This window comes from Eimeria tenella, genomic scaffold (genome assembly GCF_000499545.2).
Source record: "Eimeria tenella Houghton genomic scaffold, Eth_scaff167, whole genome shotgun sequence".
In the NCBI taxonomy this organism is placed as follows: domain Eukaryota; phylum Apicomplexa; class Conoidasida; order Eucoccidiorida; family Eimeriidae; genus Eimeria; species Eimeria tenella.
The window spans coordinates 713-13253 of NW_013541541.1; the positions used below are offsets into that span (position 1 = coordinate 713).

Consider the following 12541-nt stretch of genomic DNA (forward strand, 5'->3'; position numbering starts at 1 on the left):
GAGACGACGGCCGGTCTGTCGCCATCTCTCCCTCTGCAACTTCCGCTGCTGCTGCTGCTACCACTGCTGCTGCTGCTTCTGCCGCTGCTGTTGCTGCTGCTGCTGCTGCTCGGTGAGCAGTCTAGAGAGGCCCAAGTGGCCTCTCAAGCCCTCAGGCTGAGGCGGAGCGGAGGCGCAGCAGAAGCGGCTGCTGCTGCTGCAGGAAGCAAAGAGCAGCAAATGGGCATATCGGGCTGCTGCTGCTGAGGCTTCAGACCTGGGGGAAGCTGGGGGAGGCAATAAAGCAAATAATGCAGCAGAAATGCAAATTAAAGAATAAAAAATGAAAATAAATAATAAAGCAGCAAAGAAAATGCTTCGCGGGGAAAGAAAATTAAAAAAATGGCGAAGGCAACGAGCCGGAATGCTGCATGGGCTGAGAGTTCAGTCCAACAGCACTGGCGCTGCAGAGCAGCAAAAGAAGGCAAACTTTAATTTAAGAGACTTTAAGGGACTTTTGGAGAATTTGGATTTAATATTTGAAATTAATTCCGAAATTTACCGGCAAAAATGCCCAAACTTGCCTCTTCAAGAGCTGATCAGCGGCAGCCGCAGCCCCGTGGGGTTTTGCATGCAGGGCTTCTCCTGCGCAAAAAAGGATCCATTATTTGCTGAGTTTCATTTTTATTTTCATAAATATTCAAAAAAATAAATAAAGTGATGGACCAACGAGCGAGATCAGACGCGGTGAGGCTCGTGAGCTGTCTAGACACCCGAAACGGACCCCGGGCGACATCTGCAAATGCGCTCTTTTCTGCTTTTTTAGTTTATCTTTTTTCTTTAGTTGCACTTTTTAATTAAAATAAAATGACATTTAATTCCCATTTGTTTTGTTTTGAAGCTGAAGATCGGAGGCTACAGGGTGTCAGTGCAGCCCGCCTCTCCCGGCCGCTCTTCTTGAATATCCTTGTGAATCTGGGGTCCGCTTTGTTCTTTTGTTCAATAAAACTCAAAAATAAACCATTTAAATGCAAACATTTACTTTTTATACTGCATTTAGTACTTCAGGGGCGTATTTAGGCACCTTCCACAGAATTCAAGTTTCTCTCTTCTGCCGGGAAGCTGGTCAAGAGTGCAGAAAAATGGAACTCTGAAGATTCCCACTGGTGCAAAAAGCAAAAACGAATAAAAAGGAAATAAAGAAATGCAAAACAAAGCAACAGCAGAACACCACTTTGCCATTTCAAGAAGTTTCATTCCAATTTTCAAGATTTCCCTGACATTCGTTTTCAGCTTTTTGCACAACAGCCGCTCTCCCTATTATCCCAGTGGTCTACTAGTGGTCCACTGGTGGTCCAATTGTGATCCACTAGTCTCTTAAAAGGAGAAAAGCTTCAGCTTCACAAATCTGCAAAAGTTGAATAGAGTTGCTGCTGCTGGGCCTGAAGTGTCTGTACACCTGAGCCGAGCTGCGGCTGCGCGTTCAAAAGACCTTTTCCCGTTATTTTTCTTCATTTAAAGCAATGTAATGGAATTTCTTTTAATTGAAAAACTACTTAGTTCTGAAAGTCCATTACAAGGCCTCAGGGACATTTAAAAGTCCATTAAAGGGGATTTATCTTCTCTATAAATGTGAAAAAGAGTAAAGCATTTGAAGCTTCGAAACTTTGAAAAAGAAAAGAATAAATGTTCAATTTGAAAGATGAATTTAATATAAATTGTTGTCGAGAGGGCCCTAAACTTCAAAACCTCCCTTTTTTCTTTTTTTGAATTTAACAACTAAATAGCAATAATTGAATTTCAATGAACAAAAATCCTGAAATGAACAAACAAGTAAATATATAGCTTTAAATAATTAATTAATTAAAAGAGAAATGGTAAAAGTTTTATTCATTCCGCAGCTGCGGTGAAGTGCTCGCTGAGTTGTCTGTACACCCCACGCTGAGGTGTCTGCACACCCCACGCTGAGGTGTACGTACACCCGGGCGCTGCGGCGCCAACTGGAAAAGCGATTAGCCTTTAATCACTTTTATTATATTTTCCATTTGCGGAGAAACTGAGAAAGCAAAAAGGACTCGGGACGCAGCTTTTAATGCATTCTCTCGCAAAAAGAAGAAAAGCAAACTTTTCGTTTTTTTGTTTTCTTTCAATGAAAAAGAGAAATACAAAACTAATTATTATATTAAGTTCAGACACGAAAAAGAAATTATGAACTATTTTATTGATGAAAACGAGAAGGGAAAAAAAGAAATAAAAACAAGAAAATAAGATAAAGAAAAAACGCGAAAGCAAGTTCAACGTCTAAACATAAAAACAAATTAATAACTGAATTAAATTTATTTAGTTGTCTTCTGAAAATAAAAACAAATGTTTAATTAAATTAAATTAATTTATTTGTTGTCCAAATATACAATAAATTAAAGTTTGAATTAAATTCATTCATTTTCTAAAAATAAAAACAAACTAAAATTAAATTAAATTATTTGTCTCACTCAAAAGCTCTGTCTCCCCCATGGACTGCGGCAGTCGAGTGGCTCCTGCAGCAAAGCAGCAAATTAAAAAAAGAAAAAAAGTTTTTAAGAGTTTGACAAAATAAATGAATTAAAATAGAGCATTTGAGGGAATTAAATGAATTAAATGGATCAAAATAAAGCATTTGAGGGAATTAAATGAATTGAATGGATTGCAATGGTCCATTAAATGAATTAAATGGATCAAAATGGTTCATTAAATGGATTGAATAGATTAAAATGAAGCATTTGAGGGAATCAAATGAATTAAATGGATGAAAATGGTCCATTAAATGGATTGAATGGATTAAAATGGCCACTTAAATGGACTAAATGGATTAAAATAATTCACTAAATGGAGTAAGTGAATTAAAATGGTCCATTAAATGAATAAAATGGACTAAAATAGTCCTTTAAATGGATTAAAATAGTCAATTGAATGAATCATACGAATTAAATGGATTCAGATACTCAAACGGATTAAATGGATTAGAATGATGAATTAAATGGATTCAAATGCTCAATTAAATGAATAAAATGAATTAAACTGATTTATTAAATGGATTAAATATATTCAAATACTCAATTAAATGAATAAAATGAATTAAAATGATTTACTAAATGAATTAAAAGAACTGAATTCGGGAAAACGGCAGGGAGGCGCGTTGAGTTGGGTGTACATACACCGCGAAGTCACCTGTGTCGAGGTGCAGCACTTCGCATCTTTGGGCGAATTGGTGCATTGTAGTTTTATTTTTGTGTTCATCAGTTTTATATTTTTGAATTAATTCATTATAAATTTCGACAAAGTGCAAAAAGTCCTGAATTTGCTGCTTCTGCGGCAGCGCGAGGAGCGGGAGCACGTAGCGGGCGCTGTGGTGTACGTACACCTGGCAGCTGGCTGCTGCTTGGTAGTGCAGCAGCAGCGACATCAGCAGCACCTGGGCGAGCGGCCACAGCGCCGCTTTTGCTGCTGCTGCTTCCCCGCTGCAGCGTGCTGCAGCAAACTGTGCTGCTCTCTCCCCCAGCAGCAGCTCCCCATCAAAACTTAACCCCAAAGCTGTTCCCAGCAAATTCCCAGGCCCTGCAAGAGGGGCCTCCGGCTTGTCCCGGCGCCGCTGTCCCAGCAGCCGGCCCGCCACGCGAGCTGCAGCAGCAGCAGCAGCAGCAGCAGCAGCAAGGTTGGCTGTCAGTTTGAACTCTGGGGATAGTGCAGGAGTGCTGAGGAAGGAAATAAATGAAAAGATAAATAATGGAAATGGAAATAAATGAGCAAATAAAGAAATGAAAAAAGAAACAACTAAATAAACAGAAATAAATGGAAAAGCAAGAAAAGAGGAAACGGCGGAAACAGCAGCAAATGAGCTGCTGCAGCAGCAGCTTTCTCACCAGCATCAATGCAGATTCTGGAGGCTTTAATGACACTTTTATTTGTTTCTTTATTATTTCCCTTTATTGCTTTTGTGTCCAGCGCAGTTTGCAGCTGCAGCGCCACCCAATCTGCTGCTGTGGGGGCCCCCTCCACCACTTGGGGGGCCCCCCAGCTGCGGCTGAGGGCCCCCTGCAGCATTTCAAACACTGTGGCATTCAGGGCCCACGCGAGGCACGCAGCCCCCACAGACACCAGCCTGCTGCTGCTGCTGCTGCTGCTGCTGCTGTCGCTGCTGCTGCTGCTGTTTAGAAAGGATACGAGGTGGGCCACAGTTTGCTCCCGCACGGAAGTGGAAGGGACTTCTAAATTCAGAGGAAATTCTTCGCAGTCTGCGAAAACGGAAAATTTAATTTAATTCTTTTTCCAATTTTATTCTTAATTGAACTTATTTTCTGCAATTTATTCCAAATTAACTCCAAATAATTCATTTAATTCATTTGCAATCAAGTAAGCCCCACTCACGCTCAGGGCTCGGCCGCGGGGGCCCCTCGGGGGGCCCCTGGGGGGCCCCCCGGGGGCCCCCCTCGCGTGGGGCGGGGGGTATTGGGGTTTTGGGGGAGGGGGGAAGGGTCTCTGCAAGGAAATGAAACAAATATTTTATTTAATTCAATAGCTAGCTGGCTAGCTAGCTGGCTAGCTCGCTAGCTAGCTAGCTAGCTGGCTAGCTAGCTGGCTAGCTAGCTAGATGGCTAGCTAGCTGGCTAGATAGCTATATGGCAATCTAGTTGTTTATTCGATCAGCTAGCTAGTTGGCTAGCTAGCTAGCTAGCCAGCCGGTTAGCAGCTAGCTGGCCTTTGACTATGAACATGGCTGGCCTGCTAGCTAGCTGTAGTAGTGGCTAGCTAGCTGGTAGAGACCGTCGGCGGGCCAACTTTGTGGCTGAGTTGGCTGGCTAGCTGGCTAGCTGGTTAGCTAGCTAGCCACTAGCTGGAAGCTAGCTAGCCACGCGGCCTCGCTAGCAAACTAGCTAGCTAGCTTTCTATCGGTACAAGCTAGCCAGAATGCTAGCTAGCTAGCTAGCTAGTTAGCTAGCTGGCTAGCTATTTGCATTTCATGTTTACCTGCTTCCGCCTTTTCCGGCTCCGGCGGAATGAAAGTTTTTTTCTTTTCTTCTTCCTCTGCAGCAGCAAAAGAGAAAAAGAAGAAAATGCATTTCCCCATTTTGTTGCTTTTTGGATTTCTTTGGACTTTTAAAAACATTAATTTTCATCAAAGTGTTTATTTAAATTTTATTTTAATTTCGCATTTGTTTGCGCTTTCCAACTGTATGTACACTGAAGAGGAACAGGAAGAATCCAGATTTAATTAAATGTCCATTTAGTTCTTTTTTATTTTTTTTAATTTTTAATTAATCATTTGTTGTTTGTTGAAGTTCGAACTGAGAAAAAGATGAAACATATTCATTAAAAAAACTAAAAGGACACAAAAATGGAACAAAAAAAGAAAAGATAATTCATTTTGATTTATTTTATTTTATTTTATTTCAAATTTAAAAAAAATTTAAAAATAAATTCATTTTCCTTTTTTCACCTTCAGGCTCTTTTTCCTTTGGGGCCACGGGCGGCACAGGCGGAAGGGCCTCTGCAGCAGTCCAAATTGGCGATAAATAAATAAATAAATAAATAAATAAATATATAAATGATAATAAATGAATGAATAATAAATAAATAAATAAATAAATAAATAAATAATTCAAAAAGAGTAAACAGGGCGACAGTTCGGTGAAGAAAGAATGAATTCGCTTTTGTGTCTACAGAGCCCCGGATATAAAAGTAGAATTAAATATTTATATTTTATATTTTATGAGCTAAGTATCTTTTTATAACTTGTTTTTAAATATTTATACTTCATATTTCCCAAATTTCATTTCGTTTTTGCTTTTCGTTCTTGACTAGGACTAGTGTACGTACACCCGAAGGTGCATGCAAAGCGTGCCGAGGTGTACATACACCAGAGAAACACGAAAATTATAAATCCCAATTTAAATACAAAGAAAAGACTATATACATTCAATTAATATGAATTGAATGAATTAATTTATATTTCTATTTTTTATTCTTTTGGGTAAATGCAAATTTGTCTCCATTTAAATAGTTTTAATTTTTTTTCAAAGTCAAAAAGGCGCTTGTGAAAAAAAAATTAATATTTAATTAACTCAAAACTAAAAACTGGAAGTACCTTTTGGCGCAGGAGGTGCATCAGCTGCGAATCCAGAAAAGAAAAAAAGAAGAAAACAAAAAAGTTCACATGCATGCAGCTAGAGTTCCACATGACTGCCGCTCTGCTGCTGCTGCTGCTGCTGCTGCTGCTGAGCTGCTGCTGCTGCTATCTTTACTACTGCTGCTACTGGTGCTGCTGCTACTGCTGCAACTGCTATTACTGCTGCTTCTGTCGCAGCGGCTGCTGCTGCTACTGCTGCTACTGCTGCCGCTGCTGCTGGTGGTGCTGCTGCTGCACTTGCCTGTGACAGTGAACGGCACAACGGTATCGGCCTTTGCACTTTCGATGATTTTGTTTAAGTCCGCGAGAACATTAATTTCTTTCAAGTTCCACTTGTTGACACTGCGGGCCTCGTGGAGTTCGGACTTGCTGGAGGCCTCGAGGAGGCTCTTTTGAATTGCTGCTTGCTGCTGCAGCAGCTGCTGCCGCACAGCCTCCAGTGACCACTGGTCCACTGGACCACTCAAGTGGACCACCAGTGGACCACTGGTGGGTTCGAAGTGAAGAGCTGCGCGGCCGCCGGAGGGCAGCGTGAGCAGCGCGCGGGCGAGTCCGAGGCGGACTGAAAAAGTGGAAAGCGCGGGAAAGCAGAACTAAAATGCACTTTTAGCAATTTATTTATTTTAATTTCAATTATTTTATTTGTTTTGCTTCATTTTGACCCCTTATGGACCCGTTTGCAACGAATTTTCGTCTGCTTTCCACTTTATGCAAAAGTTGAATTGCCACGCACCTTGCGAAGGCGCCGGCTTCTCTTCGACGGGCTTCGCCGGAATAATTGGAACAGCAACAGCACCAGGAGTTTCTTTCTTTTGTTCTAATTTAAATAGAAAAAGAAAAAAAGAAAAAGAAAAAGAAGAAATTCAGAAAATAAAATCCCAAAGTTGCAAAGGGATGCAGCCAGCTCTCCTGTCCAGCTCCTTGCACAGCTCTACCGCTGCGCCTTCTTTCAGGGTTTAGGGTTTAGGGATTAGGGTTTGGGGTTTAGGGTTTGAGGCAGCAGCGCACCTTTCTGTGGAGGCGCTTCAGCTGAAGAGGTTGCACCAGCAGCAAAAAGAAGGAAAAGGAGAAAATTAAAAATTCACTTTGAATAAAATAATTTTAACTTGCAAACTAAATGCGCAGCAAGATAAAAGTGGCGGCAGCAACTTGCTGTTTCACCGCGCCTCCCTTCAAGGGTTTAGGGTTTAGGGTTTAGGGTTTAGGGTTTGCCTGTGACGGAGATGGGAACAACTTGTTTGTCTTTGGCCTTTTCAATAATTTGCTGCAGCGTGGCTTCGACCTTAAGGTCTTTAAGATTCCATTTGTCGACAGTTCTGGCTTCTGGAAGTTCTGCTTTTTGCGCATTTTCCAAAACCCTTTCTTGAATTTGCTGCTGCTGCTGCTGCTGCAGCAAAGCCCCCCGCACGTCCTCCAGGCTGCAGTGGTCCACTGGTCTCGGCAAGTGGACCACTAGGGGGTTTTTGCTGGGCTGTAGGTGCAGCGAGGCTCTTTGGCCGGAGGGCAGCAGCAGCAGCACTTCTGCAACTCCGAAGGAAGCTGCAGCAAAGTGTGCAGAAGCAGCTCCACAGTGGTCCATTGGTCCTCCAGTTTCAGCCACTCAATCAAATTCAAAAAGAAAGAATCATTTAAATTCAAAAAAGATCCAAATTGCTTTTTTCAAACTCTAAAAACACTTGCTTTCACCTTCAGAAGGAGCTGCTGCTGCTGCTGGTGCTGCTCCAGGAGGCGGGGGGCTCGGCGCTGGCTGCGGGGCCTCTTCTGCAGAATGCGTAGACGCAGCAGCTAGGGTTTAGGGTTTAGGGTTTAGGGTTTACGGTTTAGTGCAGGGGGTGGGGCTGCAAACCTTTGGGCGTGGGCGGCTCGGGGGCTGCAGAAAAGCAGCAGCAAAATGAAATGAAGACAATTTAGAAAATAAAAAAGAAAATTAAATGATTTAGATGCATCTTTGTTTAATTTGATTCAAATATAATCTTTAAATGCAGAAGTGTATAATTAAAAATATATTTTTAACTCATTTCTTTCACATAGTATTTTTCATATTCCCCAAAGTTGAAACTTCATTAAAGGCTCACGCGGGGGTTTCGCAGCAGAGGGCGGCTCGAAGACCTCTGGAGGACCACAAAGGCAGAAAAGCAAAATAAATAAATAACTAAATAACTAAATAAATAAATAAATAAGTGAATAAATAAATAACAAATGAATAATTGAAATAAAAAATAAATGATTGTTGAGGAATTAAGCGGGGGAAAACGTGAAAAATTCAATAAAAGCAGCAGCACTGAGCTGCTGCAGTGTGAGCAGCAGCAAAAGCGCTGCTCTGACGGCTGACTGCAGCTTTTGCTGTTGCTAGTTTGAATTAAAAAAGCATTTTAAATGAAATAATTAAAAAGAATTAAGAAAAGAGACTAAGGAGAAGGCAATTTGTGTTTTTTGCAAGTGCTGAGGTGTACAGACACCGCGCACTCTTTGATAACTCCTCCTGCACGTCAAGACCCAAAGCTTCCCACTTTTGAATTTGTTCTTTAGACCATTTGACATCAGCAGCCTGTCTGCTGAGGCAGCAGAGAAAAGCAACGAGGTCCAGCAGCTTCTCCTTGAAAGCAGCAGGCACAGCAGCAGCCCGCAGCCCCTGCTGCAGCAGCTGCTGCTGGTGCTGCTGCAGCTGCACTTTAGCAGGCGCGTAAGTAGCAAGCCGCTTCAGGATTCTGTCCCGCGGCCCGTAGAAGCCAAACGGCCGCGCCTCGATCTCTTCAGCAAATTTGCTGTAGCGTTCTGCGGGGTCTTCAGTGCGGGAAAAGGCGAAACAGGCGGGGCTTTTTGTGTCTCCAGTGGCCTGCAAATGCATGCAGCAAAATGGGAAATGCCATTAGAATTCCAAAGAGCCAAAAACGGCTGCGAAAGACCCCAAATTGCTGCTGCTGCGCCCGATTTCCCGCTGCTGCTGCTGCTGCTGCTGCGCTGCTGCTGCTGCTGCTGCTGCTGCTGCTGCTGCTGCTCGGCTTACTGCTATGTTTAGGAAATCGCGTCTGCAAACGTCATATTTGTAAAAGGAATGCAGTAAACCTCGGGTGTCTGCATGCACGGCGAGGGCGCTGAGGCTGGCCACGGCGAGCCAGCAGCAGGCGGCTCTCATTGCGGCGGCGAACAGGGCACAAAACGGAGAGAAAAAGAACCAAAAGGATCCAATTTTGTCATTTATTTACTTTTATTTCTTTTAATTCAGAAAACGAAACTGAGAAATGCACTTGTGGCGCAAACGCGACACCTGGAGCGCCCGCCGCAGCCTCGCATTCCAGACAGCGCTCGAGCCCGCAGCAACAGCAGGTGACTCGACGGGAACTGCTGCTGAAATTGCTCTTTTCTTTGCACTTTTTGTTTTAAAAATTAATAAAATGATTCAATTTGAGTTTTATTTTCTTTTTAATATTCAAATTCAACAAATACAGCCGGAAATCCGGAGGCGCAGCGCAGTTGAACTGGTCCAGCCGCGAGTCGGCAGCGCCGCTCTGGCACTGACCGCCTGCAGATTTCAAATTCCGATTCTTGCAATTCCACCTTTTAAATTGTTTTCTTCATTTACTTATTCAAAACAATTTATTTCAACAATAAAAACAATTAAATAATAGTTCAATTTGAAGCTGAGGCCCAAAGACGTACTCGGCGCGCCGCTATCACGCCTCGACGGAAAAGATACTGAAGCAGGACCCGATCAAGCAATATCGAGCTTTCTTTCGCATTTTCACTTTAAATAATATTTAATTGAATTTAAAACAATAACATAAAATTTTAATTTCATTTTATTTCGCTCAATTTAGCTCCGAAATCGCCCGTTTACCCACTCTTGAATTCGGCTCGGGTGTTTAGCTTTCCGCAACAAAGATCTTCCAATCTTGCCGGGAATATAACCAAATTTGCAGATTTAATTTGCTTTTAAATTCAAATTCGTTTTAATTCGCAATTTAAATTATGTTTCTCTCATTTAATATGTCAAATTCAGGTCTGTTTCAAAAACAGAAACTGCGAATTTTCAATTTCTTGCAAATTCCATCCGCAGTGTGGTCACTTGAGTTGCAAAGAAACACAAGTCTATTTGCTGAACTTCCCGTTCAAAAGTGAATATTAAAAGAGACTTAAATTAAATTATTTAATTTAAAATAAATAATTTAATTCACTTTTAATTTTCACTTTGAACTTTCGTGAAGGAAAATTATTTGAAAATTGAAGAACAGATGCACTTGCTGCCCGGAATGGAGTTCTGATTTCTTTCAATTTAGACGAGAACTTTAAGTGATTAATTCAATCAAAAACAGCAACTAAAACTGCAGCAGCAGCAGCAGCTTTAAAAGTGAATTTGGTGCAGCAAATATTCCTATTTCATTTACTTGCATCTTTAATTTTAAATTAATTTATTTGAAAACTAAAAACTTGAATTTTTGCCGCAGCTTTTGCTGCAAGCCAACGACTCTTATTATTAAACTGAGGGGAATAAAGCTTGTGAGGAAAATAAGCCAAATATGAAACCATAAAATAATTAAATTCAAACCTAAATACTTAAAATTACAATTAAAATTAAAATTAAAAATAAATCGAATTTGCTGCCGCCTGCAGGTGATTGCTTTCTGCTGAGGAGCAGCAGCAGCACCCGCTAGAAGCAGCAGCAGCAGCAGCAGCAGCAGCAGCAGAAGCACCAGCTAGAACCAGCAGCAACAGCAGAAGCAGCAGCACCTAAGAGCAGCAACAGCAGCTGCTAAGAAAAGTAGCGGCAGCAGCAGCTAAGAACAGCCGCAGCAACTGAGTGCAGCCGCAGTAGCAGCAGCAGCAGCAGCAGCAGCAGCAGCAGCAAATGCAGCAGCTGATTGGGCTTAGCAACAAAAGCAAGTAACTTTTCCCACAGAGACATATTATGATTAATTTGCTTTTTGCTTTTTGCTGCTGCTTTGCCAGCAGCAAACTGGCAGCTTTAGTGCTTCACTTCACCTGCTGCTGCTCGTGAGCTGTCTATACACCTCAGTTGCACGTGTTGAAGCTCCTGAGCAGCAAAAGGAGCAGCAGCAGCGGCAGCAGCAGCGAAGAGAGGATTAAGCTTTGAAGGGGCAGCAGCGGAATCTGCTGCTGCAGCAGGAGCAGCGCGAGCAGCTGCAGCACTGGAGTGCTGCAGCCGCAGCAGTACGAGCCGCCGCAGCACTGAAGTGCAGCAGCAGCTGCAGCAGCAAACGTGCAGCTAGAGCACTGGGAAGCAGCAGCAGCAGCAGCAAAAGTGCACATGCTGCTCTAGTGAGTCCGCGGGCTGTTAAGGGGACCCTAAATGCCCACTGAGTGCATATAAACGGGGGGGTGTAGTTACACCTCAAACAGGCTTTTTTGTGAATCAAAATGCAATTAAAAGAAATTCAATTTATCAGATTTCGTCAACTTCAAAAACAATTCAAAAAAATGCAATTTGAATGTTATTTTTTGCTTTCTGTCTATTTCTGTGAAGCTTGTTTCCTGCGGGGCCAATGGTGTCGAGACACTCGAGCAGCAAAGGCCTCGGAGTGTTATTTTATATTGGCTTTTATTTTTTTTTTATTTTAATTTAATTTTTTATTTTTTAATAAGGTGGAAATAAAGAGAAAACGCAAGAAGGCAAGCAGTTCCCAGCTGAGCTGCGAGATGGCGGGGCCCCCGGCGGCGCCCAGAGCTCCCTTTTCCTTAAATGGCTTTAATTTGGGAAATTGATCTTAGATTAAATATTAAAAGTTCTAAAATAAATGAAATAAATCGAAAGTGAGGGAAGGCTGGGCTTTGCGCAGCCGAGACGTCACGAGGTGTCTGTACACCTCGCGCACTCGACGATGCATGCCAAGCGGATCTGCCGATCACTTCAATTCAAGTTGACTTCGAAGCTGCTAAAATAGAAAACAAATAAACTTTTTGACTTTTAATTGAAAACTAATTGAGCTTTTGCATTTCCATTTAGTCTAGATCTTCTTTTTATCCGAAAAACGGCCCACCAGCCTTTTTCTTCAGCTTCCCTCGTGGGACTTTGCGCCTCGGGTCTGTCGCCCAAAACTCGAGTTTTAACTCAAACATACATCAAAAACTTTGTTTTTTTTTCAAATTTTTTTCTTTTTTGTTTAATTTAACCCAATTTAGTTAAAATTTTCGCCTCAAACACCTCCTATGAACGCCACCCACAGCCACCACCCCAGGGCTCGACGGGGCCGGCCGGGGCCCTACGGCCGACCCAGCTGGGGCTCTGTGCCCCACCGGATCCCCCGCCCTACTTTTAGGGGCCCTGGGGAGAAGCAGCAGCAGCAGGAGCAGCAGCAACAGCAGAAGCAGAAGAAGCAGAAGCAGCAGAAGCAGCAGCAGTTCTTCCTATTTCTCTTTAAATAAATTTGTTTCATTAGTAGA

At 42.4% G+C, this 12541-nt stretch overlaps 1 protein-coding gene across 1 annotated transcript; it reads right to left on the minus strand.

The window, feature by feature from the left end:
- Nucleotides 1-1991: 1991 nt before the first annotated feature.
- ETH_00016025 (uncharacterized protein) lies at nt 1992-8990 on the minus strand (the record flags this gene model as incomplete). Its single annotated transcript, XM_013373681.1, has 11 exons — nt 1992-2035; nt 2472-2516; nt 3187-3636; nt 3879-4250; nt 4984-5040; nt 5453-5503; nt 6303-6704; nt 6876-6951; nt 7362-7741; nt 7829-7903; nt 8609-8990. 11 exons carry the CDS (start codon nt 8988-8990, stop codon nt 1992-1994), a joined length of 2334 nt encoding a protein of 777 aa, XP_013229135.1.
- Between the last annotated feature and the right edge of the window lie 3551 nt (nt 8991-12541).